This window comes from Mastomys coucha, unplaced genomic scaffold (assembly GCF_008632895.1).
Source record: "Mastomys coucha isolate ucsf_1 unplaced genomic scaffold, UCSF_Mcou_1 pScaffold9, whole genome shotgun sequence".
Taxonomy (NCBI): domain Eukaryota; kingdom Metazoa; phylum Chordata; class Mammalia; order Rodentia; family Muridae; genus Mastomys; species Mastomys coucha.
This window is the reverse complement of record NW_022196915.1, coordinates 51,106,189-51,127,537: the sequence shown is the minus strand read 5'-3', so window position 1 is coordinate 51,127,537 and position 21,349 is coordinate 51,106,189. Positions and strand designations below refer to the sequence as shown.

At 44.4% G+C, this 21,349-nt stretch overlaps 1 protein-coding gene across 1 annotated transcript in view; it reads left to right on the top strand.

Moving 5' to 3' along the window:
* The first annotated feature begins 3,162 nt into the window (after positions 1-3,162).
* Positions 3,163-21,349, top strand: part of Msra (methionine sulfoxide reductase A) — a 334,772-nt gene continuing 316,585 nt past the window's right edge. The window contains exon 1 of the mRNA XM_031361169.1: positions 3,163-3,598. Within this exon, the coding sequence (XP_031217029.1) occupies positions 3,463-3,598 (136 nt within the window). The 5' untranslated portion in view covers positions 3,163-3,462. The remainder of the gene's footprint in view (positions 3,599-21,349) is intronic.

Below are 21,349 nucleotides of genomic sequence, written 5' to 3'. Positions count from 1 at the left end.
GTAAAGTAAAACAGCCAAACACTGACATTGGTGATCAAGAAACAAGTATGTTTTCGTTAGGGAAGTAGTATGTATACCCATCCTTAGATAACAATCAACTTCCAAATCCATGCTAGATGAAAATGCTTTTCTGTGCTGATTCTTTCATAGGGTTTTTATTGTTCTCAGGTTTGTATACAGAGCTCATTTAGCTCAGGCAGGTCTCTGCATGGCTGAGGCCAGCCATGTTCCCTTGTCTCCTGTGATGGTTTGAATAGTTATATGAACACCCCACAGAGTCATGTGTTTGAATGCTTGGCCCATGGGGAGTAGCACTACTAGGGGGTGTGGCCTTGTTGGAGTAAGTGTATCCTGTGAGGGCAGGCTTTGAGGTCTCCGGTGCTCAAGTATGGAATCCAGTCTCTTTCAGCTGCCTGTAGATCAAGATGTAGAACTCTCAGCTTCCTCTCTAGCACCATGTCTGCCTGGATGCTGCCATGCTTCACACCATGATGATCAAGGACTAAACCTCTGAAACTATAAGCCAGTCCCAGTTAAATCTTTTCCTTTGTAAGAGTTGTCCCAGTCATGGTGTCTCTTGAAAGTAATAGAAACCCTAACTAAGGTACCTCTACTTCCCAAATACTGGGATTATAGACTTGCACCATCATGCTAGTTTTCCCTGTTGTGTGTGTGAGCAAGTTCATTTGATTGTATGCATGTTGAGATCAAAAGTCAACACTGGGTATCATTTCTCCATTCCTTGGGTGTGCCATCCATTTTATTGTATTTATTGTATTATTTATTTTATTTATTTTATTCATTTTATGATCGATTGATTGATTGACTGATTTTTGAGGTAGGTCCTCCTGGCCTGGTAAGCTAATTAAATTGGCTGGGTATTAAGCCTCAGAAATCTTCCTGTTTCTGCCTCCCCAGTGCTTAGGTTGCAAGTGTTAGGTCCAAAGTGGCACCCCCAAAATGGCAGTGTTGATGACTGTCCTACAGAAGGGCTTCGGCAAGGTAAGCAGTAGGATTGTTACCAGGTAAACAAGCTTAAAGGCAGGTTTCTGTTTACTAGAAAAATCAGATCTAATGAGGGTTCTGTATACCAGGAACCACCTTTACTCTTTTCCCAAAGTCAACTATCTCAGGCAAAGGCACCTATGTCCCAATCAACCCAGATAACCTATAACATCTCAAAGATCTCCGCCTTGTTGTCATATAATACCTGCTTTTCTGCTAGTTTGTTTGTCTCTCTGCCCTGCCCCAAGATACCACTTTGGTTAGTTTGCTTGCCAAGATGCCCTTCATTCTACCCATGGAGTGGTCCAGTTTGGTGTTGTACCTTCAATTTCAACAAGTGTGCTACCATGCCCAACATTTTTATGTAGGTCCTGAGTCTAGACTAAGGTCCCAGAAGAAAGAGCATGACTGAGCTCTCTTTGTAGCCCACTCACTATGGAAGAAGAGCCAGGGTCCTGCTTAGTGGGAGAGACTGTTTTCTCCTAGGTTGACATACTTAAGAGAAATAATCTATTTTCTTGAACCTGTTGTGCTCTGAGATTCCTTGTGGTTGCAAAGAGAATGTGTACACTGTATCTTGAAGGATATAAATTGTTAGAATTTGTCAGAAGCCTGAGTGTAATTAGGATGTAATTATAGCATGTGACAGTAAATATGGAGGCTAGCTCAGAAAGAAGTGGTTAGAGTCTGAAGGAAAGCGATGCCTAGTTGTGAAAATAGCATAATTATTTTCTCTCCTCAAAAAAACAAATCTCAGAGGTTTGGTATGGTGGCCACAGCTTTAATCCCAGGATTTAGGAGGCAGAGGCAGGTTGGTTTCTGAACAGGCCAGGGCTACACAGAGAGACTTTGTAATGAACAAACAAGCTAAACAAACAACTCAGCAAGGAGAGCTGTTTTGTTAAATGAGGTTAAATGTGTATAAAGGAAACTGAGCGGCTCCTTTCCTTCAAAATGTTTGCATGAGTGTAGTACAGCCACATTGAGAACATTTAAACAATGGACACAGAACCCTTCAAAATATTTAAAGCGGGACCAGAGAGATGGCTCAGCAGGTAAAGGTGCCTGCCACCAAGCTTGATGTTCTGAGCTGGATTTCCAGGTTCACAAGGCAGGGAAGAAACTTTAGTAAGAGGCCCATTACTCTAAACACTGCTTTTATTTTATTTTATTTTTAATACTCATTTTCCCTTAGTAGGTAAGTAGAAATGTGTGCATTTTTATATATATCTTACATACTAAATATTTATAGACTGTGGTTTTGGGGTACCTAACATTACACAAGTAGTTCCCTTTAACATTACGAATTCTTCCGTTAAGGAGAGTATTTGGTTACGCAGTTTTTCTTGCATGAGTCCCATGTTCTGTCAACCACAAAACAGAAAAAAGCAAGTCAGTGTGTATCAAAGGGCAGTAAATTAGAAGTACTATTTTTTTTTTTTTTTGACACTGTTGTTTTTTTTTTCTTTAGTGACCAAGCCCCTTTCCAGCCTGGAGAGAACATCTTGGGATGGTTTCAGGCAAGGCCTTGTAGAAAGAACCTGCTTGGCATAATTTCACAGCAAAAGCAAGCCCAAAGTAAACTGTTGAGACAAGTTGGCCCAGGGGACTTGTACATTATAAGGTAAACACCTTAATCTGTTGAACGTTGTGTCTGGCAACATTCTATGCAGTATGCTAATCCTAGTCCTTATATTACAGTCCTACATGAACACAGAGTGGTAACTAAACCCACAGAGAGGCTTAGGTTCAAAGCTTCAAATCCCTATGGGTGCTAAGCCTCAGTTCCTTCCTTCATGTGAGACTATCCGCCCATTTTGGCAGTGTGTAAACCAAAATCTCATAGACGACCTCTCAAATCATTCATCTGGTCTTAGCCACCTAAAGACTTAAGGCTGGAGATTCGGTTTAGGGATATTCTCTCAATTTTAGAAGTAAGTCTGGTCCAACTACATCATTAACTTCACATAAACAGCGTTTAACAATGTATTTGTGCCTGCATTGTTTATTTTATGAGCTGTGAGATGGGCTGAAGAATGCATTTACACACACACACACACACTATATATATAATATATCACGTTGAGTACGTGATCCTTTGTGGTGTTGAGAATTGTGCTTTGGTTTCACTTTGGATCGATTTGACTTATCAAAATGGTTCCGACAGAAACAGACAAATTTCCTAGCTGTCCATCTATCCATCCTCTTATAGGTCTTTCTTCTAGCTCGCTGCCTTTTTATGCACATTGATTTCCCTTTTCTACTTTGCGGTTGAGTGAGTACATCGCACTCGGAACCCTGGCAGCGGAGGTGGGGAAACGGCAGGAACTCTAACATCCCGCGGTGGTGCCCAGCCAGCATAAATTTTGGCCCGTGCCGCTTCACGTACTCTGGGAACTTTGTCCCTCAGAGACAGCCAGGCCTGGAGGTCTGCCCCGCGAGACGGACACGACGCCCATGCTCTCTGCCTCCAGAAGGGCTCTCCAGCTCCTCTCCAGCTCCCTCTCGGTAAGGAGAATGGGAGACTCAGCATCGAAAGTCGTCCGTGCGGAGGAAGCCTTGCCGGGACGCAGCGAGCCGATCCCCGTAGCAGGTAAGGCTGCTGAGCATGCGCCTGGAGCCTGCGCACAGCGCCCTCCCGGAAGAAGACGTGCGGGGCCGCGGGTGGGTCCCAAGTCGGGGTCTGCGCGTGCGCGAAGAAGCAGCGCCCCCACCTTCTCTCTCCCCACCAGCCCTGGAGGGGCGGGAGCTCAGCGGGGCAGTCTCCTGCCTGCGTGCTTCTCTTTGTTTGAGTCTCGCTCTGAAAGACTCTAGCTTTGGGATCTACCCAAAGTCTGCAGCTCCGTATTTAGGGCTAGTAAAGTATTGTGGGAGCCCAGCCTTAGTCTTCCTTCTCACCTAGGCCTCTAGGAGCGTCTAGCGGTGCCTGTTCGCAGAAGCGCTGGAGGCAGACCTAACGTTGCAAACTTCGGTTTTTGAAGTGAAATTTTTAGGACAGAGCTGGTTGCAAGAATCTCCCCAGTTTGTAGTTATTTCAAGGGCATGCTGAGTTGTCTCCTCCCACCCCCACCCCCGTTTGCAGGAACTTCTTGTACAATGGATGAGGCTTCTAGGAGGTGTCTGCCTGCTCCCTTAAGCCCCAGGTGCACGTGGGAGGATCAGCTGATCACCTGACTCAGTTTTCTCCTTGCACCATTTAGGACCCAGGAGTTGAATCAGATTATAGCTCTTGTTGCCCTTTTACCTTGTCAGCCCCATTGTAATATTTCTAGTCTCCACTTCTTAGGAATATTCATCCTTGAAAGGCTCTCACTGTCCCCAGTACAGAATTCAAGTTCATGTACTTTCCACTTGGAAAGGGATCTGGATATTTTGAAAAGAGTGTTTGGGGACAAAGAAGATGATTTATTTGGCAAACTGGTTTTTCAGGCTTCTTTTATCTTTCATCAGAGAGGGTTAGGGAGACAGGTTTATGTGAGGAGCTGACAAATAACTGTAGGCTTCTAGGTATCTCTTTAGTTTGGAGTGGGGCATCATAAACCTGGTGGCTGGTGACCAGTTGACCTGACCTATAATAACAAGGCTACTGGATACTTCTGTGGACAGTAGAAATATCTTATCTTGATCTCTTCAGACTTGAGAGGGGAAAAGAAGAGGCTAGGAGATGTTGCTAAGCCATTAACCTTGTGCTGCTCAGTTCAAACATTCCTTAAGTGCAAAGCAGAAATACGGTTGAATACAACCTGGGGGTTTCGACGCTGAGTTTTCTTAGAACCATAAATACGGTGACAGTCACAGACAACACATCCCCGGGGTTATCTGCAGCAAAGATGGAGGGAGACTTCTGAGAAGTTACGCAGCTGCACAACTTCCAAACTTAATGATTTTTTTTTTTAAGTCAAGTATAAGGGGAGCACGGGCAGCCATCTTGTATCATGTCTCCCAGTCACATGGCAGGCTGGCAGGTCTCTGGTAGGGAGGGATCTGAAGTAACTGAGAGCAAGGGAGGCTAGAGAAGTTGCTTGCCGTTGCCTTTGGCTCCAGCAACACTGTGCCTCACTGTGTCTTAGGAGTTTTGGTGACCATGGTGAATATGAAAGTCTTCATATTCGGAGTTTGAAAGTTACATTCTTCTCCATTGCAGCCTCCGCCCTCCTCATGCCTCTGTATCATCCCTTAATTCTGTTGTTACCTTCACCCCATTCTCTCAAGAGCCCCGTGGCCAGTTTAGGATGACAAGGCCCACCTGTTTAGGATTGCTTTGCCTGGTCCCAGGCGTGCACTGTCATCGAATGCTTTTGGAGCTAAACTGGTCATCTCGGCTTCAGACTTTCCTTCTTTGTATTCTGTAAGATGGCTGTGCCCTTTTATCAGCTGCAGCCTGATGGCAGATTTATATTTTGCAAGAAGGCAAGATTCAAACCTTCAAACCTTTTTTAATCTTTCTTTCCTCTGGGCTACCTGGAACGGATGGAAACAGGAGCAGGCTTGGATAACTGGTTCCTGCTTCCATGGTAGCATGTCAGACTGATTAGTGATGTGTAAACAAAGCAATAAGAATCAGGAATATGATGTCTGTCAAGGCAGCATCTCAGGGTTGTGGGGAATTTGGTATAGGACAGCTAGGGAGACATGTGTGGTTAGACTGATGCCATTCCTAGTCATCACACCTTAAAAAAAGTTAAATCCCAGGCAGACAGGATGGTAATAGCCCACACTTATTGGTGTATTATGCACAAAGGCACCATAGGAAACTACATTAATACATTTAATTTCCACAACAATGCAATGATGCATTAACCATCATTATCCCCATTATGGATGTGGATACAAGCCAAGGAGGTCAGATAATGTATCCAAGGTCACACAGTGGGCCTGGCAGATGCACTGTGTTCTAGAGTTTCTGATATAACCATTCTTCCTATGTTGTATGTATGAATGCATGCGTATATGTTGCTTTTGATATAGTTTTACTATGCATCCCAGGTTGGTTTTGAACTCACTGTGTAACCCACGATAGCTTTGAACTCTCAGTCTTCCTGCTGCAGTCTCCTGAATGCCAGAATTACCAGCATATAATACCATGTGAGCTCTCTTCAGTTAAGAGCAAAAAAATGAAGTGAGAAAAGGAAAATTTCTTTATAATTGTAGTGTGAGGAAGGCCTTTGCATCCACAGCTAGAAAATCAAGAGACTGGTCATTAGATTATATTAAAAGTCAGTGTGGGGCTGGAGAGATGACTTAGTAACTAAGAGCACGTGCTGTTCTTCCAGTGGACCCGAGTTCAGTTCCCAGCACTTACTTGTTGACTTACTACCATTTACAACTCCAGTTCCAAGGGATCTGACACCTTCTTTGGGCATCTAGGGGCACTGCATGTGCACAGTGCATAGACTTACATGCAGATAAAACACCCATACACATTAATTTTTTTTTTTTTAAAATCACACAGACAAAGTCAGAAGAACAGCCTAGGCACAGCAACATGTACCAAAAGGCAAGGACTAGTCTCCCCAGTAGATGAGAAGCATCTAGAATTTTGTAGGAAATATGCCACAGTGATTACAAATCAGGCACAGGTTTAGAACCTTTCATCCCCAAGGAAAGTATAGTTGATTTTTAAACACATAAAATGTTCAAGTTCACTCAGTGAGGAAAATGCAAATATCAGTTTCCCTTTTTCAGATTGGCAAAAATCCAGAAACAATGATCCATTCTGGGGGGGAGGAGGGAAAGAGAGGGAGAGAGAGATGGGGAGAAAGAGAGAGGGGGAGAGAGAGAGAGAAAGAGAGAGAGAGAGAAGGGGGGGAGAGGGAAAGAGAGAGAGAGGGAGAGGCAGGCATGCACTCTTGTGTGTTGTTAGATGGTGTCAGCCGGCTCCACTCTTATGGAAAGGAACTTGGCTGCATCTACCAAAAATTTAAATGCACATTTACCTTCGAACTCAGGAATTCAATTTCTGGGAATTTGCCTTCCAGATTTGCTCACACACATGCCAAATGAGGACTGCACCAGGCTGTTGGCTGGAGCTTCATCTGCAGCAGGGAGATTGGAAGCGTCACAGGTGCCCATCAACAGGGACTAGTTAAATGAATGATGGGTCAGCCTTAAGGGTGCAGCATGCAGGCAGAAAAGATGGGGCATCTCTAGGAACAGAGAGATTGCCAAGATGCAGGAGCTGCAAAGGCCAGGTCAGATCAGCTTGCTGACTTCTGTGTGGACAAGGAGCAAGCTACCAGTCTTTACGCCTGATGAAGCAGGGAAGGGGCAGCCGAGAGAGAAAAGGCTGGTGGATTTGGGCTGTGCCATGAGATGTGGATGGTTGGCTGTTGCTGCTTTACACTTTGTGTTGTTTTAAACAACTTGCTTTGTCTAATGTGGCTTTGTTGTTGAATTAAACAGCTACTTTGAAAATAGCCTCTGCTGTTTTTAGTCCAACCAGCCACCTTTCTGTCATCCTTTGTCATACTTCAACTTAAAAAAAATTGCTCTCTTTTTCTTGTCAAGTATATATATTCCCCCAACTTGCTTTTGTAATCAAAATCTACATTTTGGCGTGATTTAAAAAAAAAAAAACAACTCTAAATTTAGAGGGTGAAATTGGAATAAGTTAATCCAAGTCATTTTACATTTCATAAATATTCATTTTTATTGAAGCGTCGATTGTGGTGGCATGATTTATACAAAGGAAGGACCTTTGGGGACGGATTCCTTCCACCGTGGTGTAGAAGGCATTATGTGTTTCTTTTATGTGACTGGTGTACATAGATTTTTAAAAAAGAAAACGATAGGAAGCTGTTCTCCTTTTTAAAAAAAATTCCCTAGTGTGTGATTAATTTCTAAATTGTAGGACGCAGAACTGTTATTTTTCTTCTCGCATCCTGCCCAGAGCTCTTAGATTGTTTTCTGCTCTCTTCCAGAACCTTCTGTTTCGCTGCCGCCCCCGCTGGGGAAAGGCATTTCCCACCTCCCACCTTCTGATCTTTACCTCCCTCCCCTGCCTCTTTTCCCACCAGGCCCCCACGGAGCCCATCTTCTGCCTGACAGGATTCAGTGTTCCGCCTCTGCAGTCGCCCACGTGATCATATCCTTGTGGATTTCCACTCTGATCTTTTGATTTATTTCTTCATTAAATGCTTGCATAGGTAAAGTGTTATATTTCCCACTCTTCCTTGTTTTACTCTTTCTTCAAAATTTGCCTGGCTTGAATTCCGTTCCTCCTGTAAACCAGCCCCTCCTCCCAAGGGCTGAAGTGACGCTTTCATCTCCACTGGACAGACCCTTGTGAGCTACTTCAGACTCTTGCCCATCGACTCTTTCATTGCTACTTAGATGTTCTGCTGCCCAGTTAACAAATCTGTGCCTTATCTTTCTATGCAGTAATGAGCTCCTGGAGAGAGAGGCTGTGTGTCACTCCTGGAGGGAGTCCCGTGATCCCTGCTCAGGTCTATCATACATTCTAAAGGAGGGTGCCCACACCAGACACTCAGTAATACAGACTTAGAGATACCGGGCAGAGAATGGTTAATGTCTGAAAATAAAGACAGAAAAGGTGGCCTTTCCATGTGCCCATCATGTGAGCACTGGGTTGTAAAGATGCCAGTGCAGCCAATTCTTTGTCTCGTCTGTGCTCTAAGTTGTGGCTCCAGCACTCGTGGTGGTGGGTTTGAGTCAGTTTCTTTACACTTACTTATGGTAAGCTTTACGTTGGCCAGGATAAAGGGTAGGTTCCTCCATCTCTGAACCCTGAGCAGAGACTTTCTAAGTTCCTACAGCAGGTGTGTGTGTGTGTGTGTGTGTGTATGTGTGTGTGTGTGTGTGTGAGTGTGTATGTGCGTGCATGTATGTGTGTATGTGTGTGCGTGCCTGTACATTTGTGTATGTCTGTATGTGCGTATGTATGTTTGCATGTGTATATGTATGTGTGTGTGTGCATGTGTATGTGTGCATGTCTGTGTGTGCGTGTATGTGTATATGTGTGTGAGTGTGTATGTGTTTATGTGCATATGTGTGTGTATGTGTGTGTGACTGTATGTGTGTGCATGTGTGTGTATGTGCATGTGTGTGTGTACATTTGTGTGTCTGTGCGTGTGTGTATGTATACGTGTGTGTGCGTGCATGTGTGTGTGTATGTGTGTGTGACTGTATGTGTGTGCATGTGTGTATGTATGTGTGTGTGTGCCTATGTGTGTGTGCATCCGTGCATGTGTGTGTATGTGTGTATATGTGTGTGTATATGTGTGTATGTGTGCATGTGCATGCGCATATATGTGTGTGAATGTGTGTGTACGTGTGTGTATGTGCTTGTGTGCGTGTGTGTGTGTGTATGTATATGTGTGTATGTGTGTGTGACTGTATGTGTGTGCATGTGTGTATGTATGTGTGTGTGTGCCTATGTGTGTGTGCATCCGTGCATGTGTGTGTATGTGTGTATACGTGTGTGTATATGTGTGTGTATGTGTGCATGTGCATGCGCATATATGTGTGTGAATGTGTATGTACATGTGTGTATGTGCTTGTGTGCGTGTGTGTGTGTGTATGTATATGTGTGTATGTGTATGTATGTGTATGTATGTGTGTGTGTGTTTATGGGTGTGTGTCTATATGTATGTATATGTGTGTGCTCAGCACTACCAGATGGGCCTGAAGCTACATCTCTGTTTGACGTGGGGCTAGGGGAAATCATGGGAGAAGGGAGGGTGAGGACAACTTTGTCTCCTGAATGTGGATGGGGAAGAGGCGGTAGGCAGGCACAGGTTTGAGGAGGTAGCAAGCTTAGCAAGCACAGCATGGAGGAGGCGTCTCTGCTGAGGTGTTCCCAACAGGACCCAAGGCCTTCCAGTAGGTGATTGGCCCCTTTCCCTTGGAAAGCCCCTCTCTGGCCCTGCCATCCTGAGCTATTTGAAACATCCAATGATGGCTAGAATACTGGATTCTGCAGGAGGTGGTCCTGGGGTGCCAGTGTGTGGTGAGGGTGGGGAGGGGTGTTATAAATCTTCTTGAAGATGCTCTTCCAGCTTTCTCCCTCGTAAGTTCCTTCTGGGTCAGAGACTCACTGTAGCCACGGTGTGTGACTTGTAGCACTAGACAGTGAACTGCTCAGTGGCAGGGGTTGTATAACTGCTGGGACCTGGGACAACGATTATTTGTTGGATAGCATGCTGTGTGTGAGGGCCAACGGGAACAGTGTGTGGTATAATAAGCACATGCATGAGATATATCATTTGTTGTGACTAGCAGGTAGTCAAGAAACGGTACAGTGAAGGCTGAGGATGTGGCTCAGTGGGTAAGGTGCTTGCTATACAAGCATGAGGGCATGAGTTCAGATCCCCCCCACACCGGTGTGAAAAGTTGAATGTGGCTTTGCACACATGTAATCCCAGCACTTGAGAAGTGGATACAGGAGGACCCTGAGGGCTTGTAGACCATCAGGGTAGCCAATCAATGAACTCCATGTTTAGTGAAATATTCTGTTCCCCAAAACAAGATGGAGATGATAGAGGAATCCATCTGATGATGTTGATGCTGTCCTCTGGTCCTCACATGCACATGCACACACCTGCAGCTACACCTGCACATACACACTATGCTTGTACACTCATGTCCTCTGGCCCCCACATGCACATGCACACGCCTGCAGCTGGACCTACACATACATGTTATGCTTGTATGCTTACACCTGCCACAATAAGCCATGTTGAAAACTGGACTGAAAAAAGTCTGGACCGACAAGGTGTCAAGTTGCTGAGCTCCGTGGTACTAGATTTTACATCACTTCTGAAAACATTACTAGGAACATGGAATTTCTGCAGCTAGGGGGAAATATCCCCAGTAGGAGTGGACCATGCCACTTTCCCTGTGACACAATGGCATTTATTGGCTTCCACATCCCCTTCCCTAGCCCAGGCTTGGCTTCATGGGACAGACTCTTCCATGCTGATAGAGAAGTTGAGCACTGTGGGATTCCCAGTGAGCACAGGGTATCAGCACACTGTGGGTCAGTCTTCTTGTTGTGTGCTCATCTCCTTGTCATGTTTCAATCTAAACGGTGGTAAGAGGCTGGGAGTGTGGCTACATCGCCCTTCCCTGTCCTCTGCTTTCTCGTCTTTTCCCCATGCCTGGCTGTTTCATGGCATCAGCCACCCTCCTTTGGTGGCTCCAGAAGTCCACATGGCATCATGTGAACAATGCTTTTCCATTTCCCAACACTCATGGGATGTGCAGGTCTTGCTGTAACAGGATATGTGGGTGCTGCTGTGACTCCACACTCAGTAACAGAACCCACATTCCCTTTCACAGGAGGGGCTGTACGTGTCTGCTGTCCATCTCTCTTACTTCTGCTGTTTCTCTTTGTGGAGCAGAATAGCCTTTCTGCCCCGTGTTTTGCATTCCGTCTTAGACATTTGCTGAGCCCCTAGGCTGCTGACAGTGCCCTGCTGGCAGAAACAGACCTTTGGCTTCCAGCTACCGACTTACTGGATGCTCTATGCAAACACTTTCCCTTTGGTAAGATGTATGACAATATTAGCTTATGATACTTAGTATGGGGTCAGGAACTCCTTTGTAAGCTGGGCTTGCTATGAAATGCAACAAAGTTGTTACCAGCCTGAGGAAGACATGGGCCTTCTATAACCTCCCTACCAGGACTTCTTTTCTTCTCTCCTCTCTTTTTATATTTATTTAATTTTGGTGGTGGGGTCAGTCTACTTGTTGCCTAGACTGACCTCAGACTTACTGTGTAGCTCAGGGTAGTCAAAGAGATCCTCCTGCCTCTGCCTCCCCAGTACTGGGATTATAGGCATGAGCCACTGTAGTGGCAAATTTAGCTACACTGCTTTGGCTCCTGGCAGGCTGCACATGGGTACACACCTAGGAGCAATCTGGATTTGCAAATAAAAGGCACACACACACACACACACACACACACACACACACACACACCCCAGTTAATTTTTGACATGCTGTGACTTGCTCAAAGACTGGGCACCTCTAAACCTTCCCCTGCTAGTTAACACTCCCCTCTAGTGCTCCTGAGACTCTGAAACCTCCTGCTACCCCAAGCTCAACTAATTCTTACATGGCTGGCTGGCTTTCTCTCCTGCAGCTCTTATATCCCATCCTTTTCCTCCGAGTCATGGTGATTCTGTCTTCCTTTCTCCCAGTCCCTAGCCCACACAAATCTAAAAGTCCTGCCACGGACTGGGGTTTCTTACGGGGTCCCTTGTTCCGAGGGACGATGGGTTCTGGCCAGGTGTGCACAGGATTCGGCTTTGACAAACAGACTTGACACGAGTGGTGTAAGATCTGAGTGTATTTCTTTAAAAATGACATGAGGCTTTTACAATCATTGCAAAAGAGAAATGAAAAATCTGGCAGCTCAGTAGTCGAGGTACATCTGAGGCCACCTAAAACACACTAGGTCTAAAACAGCAGCCATCTCCTATGGACTGGTGCAGCACCCCTGGGCTCCGAGTATGTTCGGGCTACATGGTCCCAGACAGAGTCCCAAGAGGCTGCAGGTGCGCCAGCCAGGAGGGTAAAGACTTGAATCCTCAATGCTGAATGCTCGAATCTTCAATGTTGAATGCTCGAATCTCGAATGCTCAATCTCTTGAATCTCGACTGGTGCTGCACCCCCTGGGCCCAAGTGCTCTGGGCCCGGGGGGCTACAGACTGCCACCTAAGTTCTGGTTCTAGTCCCGAGTGCGAGTGAGTCTGAATGCAGACTGCTGCATCTAGAATGCTGAGTGCAGACTGTCTCTCACACACACACTCTCAGATTAAGGTCCCACCCATCCTAGGTAAAACACCCACTATGCTAATCTTTTGGGGAAGTAGAGACAGTCTCTTGCTAACTCCTAGGAGTGGTTCAGCTGTATTCATGACTGAGAAGGAGGATTTTACTTGACCTTGTCCTGGGATAAGTCTCTCTTTCTGTGAGCTTCAGTGCCCTACCCACAAAGCTGGAGGCAATTAGTTAGAATGGCTTAACATTCCAAGCCAGGGTTTAACTAGGACGTTGGAACATTGGTGAAGGTCAGAGAGCAATGTCCGAATTTTCTTTTTCTAGCTGTTAAGAAATGATATCTTGGTGGGCACTAGCACACAAGTACGAGGACATATCTGGGCTACCTCTGAGTTTGGGGTGCCAGGCGACAATGAGGAGGCAGGAGACTGACTTTTCTTGAAGTTTACGCCTCAAATACTGCCCTCACGCAAAGTGTGCGTGGCGAAGTCCCACCTCAGTCTGCTTGCCCAGCCATTGGCTATTGGCTCTTTATTGATCAATCAAAAACCTATTGGGGACAAGGACTTTCAGTGCTTGAACACACCAGGTTTCCAAGTTTGGGGGCTAGACTAATTAATTAATTGGTTCATTGGAACCAATCCACGAGTCACCATGCCTGGCTTGGTTCCTTATATTTCTCTTGGTTTTCTGGGGGTGTATCTAGAGAATCAGAGTGTGGTTTATTTCTGATCCTCTAACTTTCTTGAATGAGTTTGTTAAATTCACACTATACAATAGCAAAGGCTGACTGTAGTAATGTTGGAGATGACCTGATGAAGCATTTTAGTGACTACACTGACATAGCAGTAAGACAAGGTGGACTTGAGGCACAGAGGCTGTACAGACCTAGGACTACCACATGCCGATAGCTGAAGATTCCACAGGGGAAGCTTTGTTCAGGGACAGCTGGCTGAATGCAAAAGCAGTGGTATAGACTCCATTATAGACAAAAGAAAACAAAATTCTCATCTTCCTCCCCTCCCTTCTCTTCCTTCTCTTCACCCTCTTCTTCCTTTTCCTCCTCTAGATTTATGGCCCTTCTAGGAAGCTACATGGATTTGCTTCTGTATCAGGCAGAAAAAGATGTTATTGTTCACTGTTTACAGAAGATTAGAAATTGTCATTTATAGATTGACTTCAGTGACATGTCTTTGGTTCAGTATTGAGCATTCCTTACTGGGTAATTTTTTTTTGCTTGGGAATGTATTCTAAGTTATTAGTTCTTTGTCATATAGGTGGCTTTTGCATATGTTTTCCTCTACCAGGCATGTTCAAAACTGTGGCCCATGAGCCACTTGCATCCCAGGGTGCTGGGAATGCAGCTTGACATGTGTGTAGATGACATCATACTGCCATGTGAGAAGGTTGGCATTCCAGGAGACTATAACTTGCCTTGGATTCTTTCTATTAAGGCCATTTGCAGCAGGACTTGTGGTTTTGATTCGTTCTAGTTTAGTGTATGCTTTTTGTGTCAATCCTAAGAACTCTGCCTTGCCTCAACCCCAAAGATCTGCGCACCATTTCTAAACTTTTTCTAGTTTTAAATTTGTATTTAAGGCATGATGCATTCTGACTTGATTTTGTTTCAGGCTGGGGTTGAAGTTGGGGCTTATGTTGTTAAGTAGAACAGTGTAAACCTGCTGTCAACCTCAGGTGAGAACCCCAGTTTCTTGGGAGACAGGAAAGATCACCACCATGCCCACCACCAGAAAAACACACTGCCTATTATGAGTTAGTATCAGGCTCAGCAAGTAAAATACAACAGTTAAATAGGGTAGGATAATACCCTATTCTATGGAGCAGAGACATAGCAAGATCAGTTCCAGGAGCACATATATGTCTCTATAGCCAGTCTGTCTTCCTTGGCTTCCCCCACAGGGCAGTTTGTTTAAGAATTTCATTTTCAGGCTGCAGTGAAAAGGCTGTGTCCCTTGCTAGGGGCTGACAGATAGCAGGGTTGGTCAGGTGTCATGGGACACACTTACTCAAGCAAAACAAAAGAGCACATGCTGAACTTGCATTATGGAAAGCTGTAGCAGAATCCTGGCACAGCCTGTGTAGGTAGGAGAGTCTCAGGCCCCAGGTCTGTCCTTAGGCAGCACAGTGGGGAGACTGGCTGGGTGCAGGGCACTCCCTTTCTCAACAGTTTTGTTTGATCCGTGAATATTCAAGTGTATATCAGAATTTGTTGAAAACATCTCTGTTGATTTGTTTTTGTATTTGTTTCAAAATTATATATATTATATATATATATATATATATATATATATATATATATATATATGAAGCACATGCCTATAATTCTAGTATCCTGGAGGCAGGAGCAGGAGGATTACAAGTTCAAGGTCAGCCTAGGCTAGCTACATAGTTCAGGTCAGCCTGGGCTACATAGCCAGATTCTGTTTAAAAAAAAAAAAAGTAACTATCACAAGCCACATGGTCATAGCTGTGAGGATCTGTTTGTTGGTTTTTATTCCTCTCCACTGATCTGTGTGTCTTTGTCAGTGCCAACTGTCTCTGTTACTATAACTATAGATGGCTTTCATGCAGGATAGAATGGTTCTTTCTACTTTATTATAATTTGTTTAATATAAGGCCTATGCTCTCTGTATAAAATTTAAAGTAATCTGCCCATGCCTACAGAAAATCTGTGCTAGAAATTTCATTAAAACTAGGAATCAATTAGGAGAGAGTTGATAACTACATCAGGTCTTCCAGTCTAGGGCCACAGCTTGTCTCATGTTTATTCAGGTTTGGCTTGGTTTTCAGTTTTTGTTATTTCCAGTGCATAGAACTCAATGTGTTTGTTAAGTTCAAACTTAAATTCTGCATACTCTTTGAAGTGCCTTTAATTTTGGTCTTTATGTATTCATGTTAGCATATATGCTATACATGAGTTTTTGGATGCTGGGTTTGAGGATGTTGGGCCTTCAGCCTCACTGGTCTCCCTTATTAGCTCTAGGATTTTTTTTTAAAATTATTTTTACAGACTTCTACACAGATAACATGTGTCATCTGGAAATATGTTTTTTAATCTGTATGCCCTTTGTTTCTTTTTCTTGCATTATTACAATGATAAAATTACTAATACCGTCACTTTCCCCAGTCTTAGGCACCAAGAGGTCAGATCATCTCTAAGGTGCCATTAAGCATGCTGTGGCTCCAGGTATTTGCAGTACTGATTTGCAGTCATTCCATTCTCCCACCATCCTCCTGGGAGTCTTCCCTTTATGTGTCTTCTACGATCTTTTTATTAGGGGAGCAATATTGAAAAACATGCATGCTTGATTGTGTTTGTGGTGTTGTTGTCTACGCCTGTTTCTGAAATACAATGACAGAACTGAGTAGAGTAGCTTTTGATTCTAAAAGCCTGAGCTGAGGCATTTATCATTTAGGCATTTATCATTTAGGACTTTCGAAGACCTTTACAGTTTCAGAAACCCATTCTGGTTTCTCCCCCGTCTTTGCAGTCAGTTATTTCCTCACTTGGTGTTAGATAGTCCTTCCATATGAGCATGTTACTTTGCTAGGACGTAGAACCCAAGTTATTGGCAGGCTGTAGCCTCCAAGGGAAGTATGGAGATGGATGGAGGTACAGCTGCCTCCCAAGGCACCCCTCGTTTCTACTGCATGTTGGATAATTACCACATAAAATCTCTTATTAACACGGTACCTGACTGTTACCCTAGACAAGTCACTGTGCCCAGCTCACTGTCTGTCTGCGTTCCTGTCTTTCAGAGTGCTTGAAGATGGAAAAGACACGTGACTCTGGTGATGGGAAAGGGGTCCAGTAGTCCAGAGTTCTATAGGCATGGATTTGTTCAATATTATTTATTATATCTTGATTGCTTTTCCACCTTTAAGGGAATGTCAATCAGTTCAGCTTTGATGAGTTTCTTGCTTTGCCTGAGCACTGAGAGCCAGATGAACTGATCCAAAGTTAGGAAATGAGCAGGTACGCTCAGTCATCGGGTTAGGAAGCATTGCAGTTTGGGCTTGTTGGATGATAATTGGCAGAGATGCTAAGTCTGGCATCTACACACACACACACACACACACACACACACACACACACACACACACACACACGTCATTGCAGCTCGCTGGTCTGTTCTCCACATCTAGTTCCATGACACCCTTTCCTCAGCTCTCATTCCCCCCCCTTTACAGCAGGCTCTTCCCTCAGTGATGGCATCTCTTGTTCTCCAGCCTGCTAGGTTCTCCTCTCTTATGTTCTACACTGCCCCCTTTGCCCACAACTCTATTGTTTGAGATGTCCTTTGTCACTATCTTACTGCAGCTTGATGTTACACAATGACTTAGCTTGCACACATATGTGCATTTTTAGTTTTCTAAGTCTGGAGAGGACTCGTTTGCTAGGGTCTCTCATGCGCCTCTTTGTCAGATTACAAAGTGCCTACGAATTAAAAGAAAGTGAGAATGACCATGCTTAGACTCTGTGATGCTGTGTTTGGGAGTTGTTTATTCAATAAAATCCTTTTTGTATTCATAGGTCAATAATTATTAGTACTAATGAATCACCACAAACAGGGTGCCCTGTTTTCAGCTCCCCATGTAGCGCAAGCTATCCAATTTTAGACACTTGATTTTAGCTGCTTATGTGTGCTCAATGGCTGGCTTTCCAAATTGTTATTTAGAAAAATCTCTGAGCTCTTAGCCTCTGTGTTATGGTTTGCATTTAATATTTGGCAAGGGCGTGTCTTTCTACAAATATGGAAGCATACCAGTGGGTGCACGAAATTACCCCCAGGAAGACTGCAGAAAGTATCTTCCAAAAGGTCTACAGTTGTCTGCAGTCTCCCCAAGGTCGTGTTAACATAAAATAGACATTGTTTTATGATTGAGAATCAAGAGATGATTTTATGATTTACCAAGTTCCGCACAGAACCTTTGCAGGCTTATCAGCAGTCACGTAACTGCCGTGGAGACCACACAGCAATATGGGCCGCGGAATTTATTGCAATTGCTGACTCCTTGAGTGCTGCTCACAGGCTTCTCCCCTGGGCCCCGCCTTCTTCTCTTGACTCAGTATGGAGATAGGAGGTACTCAACTCATTTCTCCTGCAGATGCAGCCTGGAATGCTGGCAGGCAGTGCCTGCTCACTGCTCTGTAGGACTTGTCACGACCACATGTAGTGGCTAGTCCATATAGGCAGTGGTACTCGGAAGTGGATTCCCTAATTTCTCTTTGTGTTATGTGTGTGTGTGGGTACATGTGTGCAGGTGTGTGCATGTGTGTGCACATGTATATGGATGTCACTTATCAGGTCCATCTACCTTTTTCTTTCTGTTTGAGGCAGGATCTCTTACTGGTTTGGAGATGGCCAAGTAGGCTAGGCTAGCTGGCCAGCAAGCTCAGGAATCCAGCCATCTCTAGCCTCTATCCCCTCTAACATTGAGATTATGGTCACCATGCTTGGCCTTTTTTTAAAAAAAAAAAAAAATATGGGTTCTGGGATTGAACTCAGGTCTTTGCATTTTCAAGGTGGGAACTTTACTGACAGGACTCTCTCCTCCCAGCCTCAGAAGTGGGTGCTCCAGTTGGAGAGAGGGGATGAACAGGCACTTGGCAACAATTCTTCATAGCCCCATAGCATAGTCTTGGATGAATCTGCCTCAGTTTCTCCTTTTTGAACTGGAGACAGTGGCAGCAGCTTCCTGTGGATGTTTCTGGTGGTGAGTTTGGAGAGGGCTCAGCTTGGGGACTGGTTCCTGGCATGTGTGCAGGTGTACCTAGAGACTGTCAGAGCCCAGCTCACTGCTGCCTGGTTCTTCTGCGAAGGTTGCTGTGTCTGATTCTCAGCCCCCCTTCCCCCCACTGAGAGAGATGCAGTGTAGGCCAGGAGTCAGCCAAGCCATGGCCTTATAGTGACTTTGACCTAGGGTAAATTACAGTGTGCTTTTCATTACAGTTTGTCTCTCTGGCTGATATTTCAGTTCCCAGGAGACTTTGCAGATTAAAAACAAAGACCAGGGTTTCTCCCTGAAAATTTGAAAGTGATCAACTCCACCAAACCCCCTCCCCGCCCATTCTCTACCTGAATATCAAAATTACTTTAGAGATTTTTAAAGACATCAAAGATTACAGACTTTTATCTCAGTAGCCACAAGCAACAGTTGAGTCTTACTGAGTTACTTTGGATTTAGGAAACTGGAAAATTCAGGTAAGTTTTGATTCCCTGCTGAGGTTCCATCACAGAGACACTGCCAAAGGGCTCTTACATGGCAGCGCTGTTTTGGGGCACGAGACATATTTCCTTGTCATTTTGAAAATCTCACGGGTATTTTAAGTTTAATCCATCTGATTTTGATCCAAATATAATTTACTCACAATAACTGGGAAACATTTGATACCAGAGAAGCCTGCTGGCATTCCTGAAGCTTCTCTCTGGGGAAATAAGAAATCACATTTTTTCAAGAAGGAATCACACAAACCTACAACGTGTACTTTTCTGCTTATTTAACAAAGCCTGAGTTAAATATCAAATGGAGCAGTTCCAGACTGGTTATTTTTTTATTTTTGAGTCATTCTTTTTAACCATGCAAAGAGTATTTTTTTTTTTGAGGCTTTTACCCCTTTTATTCTGACAGTTTTCTCTGCTATACTCCCCACAAACTGAATCCCAAACAATGATTTCAGACAATTTGAGGCAGTAAAATGATTTTGATGTCTGTGGATTAACCATGTCTGTACTGAAGATGTTTCACATTGTCAGAAGCTTGGACATAGCAGTGCAATGTATTGCCTAATTTAAAATTTAAAATCTATTTTCTGAGAATTAGATGCCAGTCCTGACTGAGTGTTTAGAAATTAAAAAGAGGGGTCTTAAGACAAGGCATAACCAGATTCTGTACCCCTGAAAGGCAGGAAACCTACAGGCATCCCAGGTGCCCCCTGGGAACTGAGAAGGACCTTGCTGTTTTGAGGTGCTGCTCCCAAGCGCCCCAGTTCCTATTCTGCCCAGTTCCTATTCTGCTTTCTTCTAGAATTCTAAGGCTGGTGTCCAGCTCTCTCTGTCTCAGAGGAGGCTTCCTATGACTAGCCTGTTCTTTTTTTTAAAAAATTAATTAGATATTTTCTTTATTTACATTTCAAATGTTATCCCCTGGTTTCCCCTCCCAAAATCCGTGATCTCATACCCCCTCCCCTTGCTCACCAACCCACCCACTCCTGCTTCCCTGTCCTGGCATTCCCCTACACTGGGGCATTGAGCCTTGTCAGGACCAAGGGCCTTTCTTCCCATTGATGTCCAACTAGGCCATCCTTGCTACAGATGTGGATGGAGCCATGGGTCCCTCCATGTATATTCTTTGGTTGGTGGTTTAGTCCCTGGGAACTCTGGGGGTACTGGTTGGTTCATATTGTTGTTCCTCCTACGGGGCTGCAAACCCCTGTTCTTGTTCTTAAGGTTGCAGCTCGCAGGTTAGAAGCCTGAGCCGGGAGCTTGCTCTTGTCCCACAACCTCTGCTGCCCTCTGCCAGCAAAACATATACACACACATATCCAGCAACACACACACACATCCAGCAAAACACATACAACCCCAGCATACAAATGATATATCTATTATGAGTTGGAAGTGTTATCAGGAAGATGGAAATGCTAAAGGGTGACTCTGGAATAGAGCATGGTGCATGGTTGACATTAGGCAAATTTAAGTTCTTGTTGGATTTGTGGCCTGTTTTTACCATGGACCCACCTCTCCCTGGGTGTGAGAGCCACAATGTGGCGAGGGTGAGGCATCAAATATCACTAAAGCACAGAGAGGAGACCACCTCTTCCCAAACATCTTCAGCCCTTCTGATTCCATCAGGATGAAGAAATCTGCCCACTGTTGGGCTGAGTTTAGCCTTTTCTTCTATACTTGCTCATCTTTCTGTAACAGAAAGCCTTGAGCTTACAAATAGATAGCTTTCCATCTGGAAAATTGAATGACATCTTTGTTAATGAATTTGTTACTTCTTTTTTTTTTTTTTTTTTTTTTTTTTTTTTTTTTTTTTTTTTTTTTTGGTTTTTCGAGACAGGGTTTCCCTCTATAGCCCTGGCTGTCCTGGAACTCACTTTGTAGACCAGGCTGGCCTCGAACTCGGAGATCCACCTGCCTCTGCCTCCCAAGTGCTGGGATTAAAGGCGTGCGCCACCACCGCCTGGCGAATTTGTTACTTCTGGCAAACAATGTTGTATGTTTAAATATAAGCATTTCTTTAAAAATTAATCTATGGTACAAAGAAGTGAGCTGAAAGAATTTTCTGTAAGTCATCGTGATGGCTATTCTTGGTTGTGAACTTGGCTACATCTGGAATTAACTATAAACCCAAGTCACTGGGTGTACCTGTGAGGGATATTTAGGTAACTGGATCACTTGAGGTAGGGAGATCCACCTTAAATCTGGATCATTTGAAATGGAAAGAGCCTCCCGACATTTGGACCACACCTCCTTGTATCCTCCTTTAAGAAAGAAACCTCTCAGTAAGATACTGTCAGAGCCTCTCAGGAGATAGCAATATTTAGGCTGGCTTACCCTTCCTTCAGTC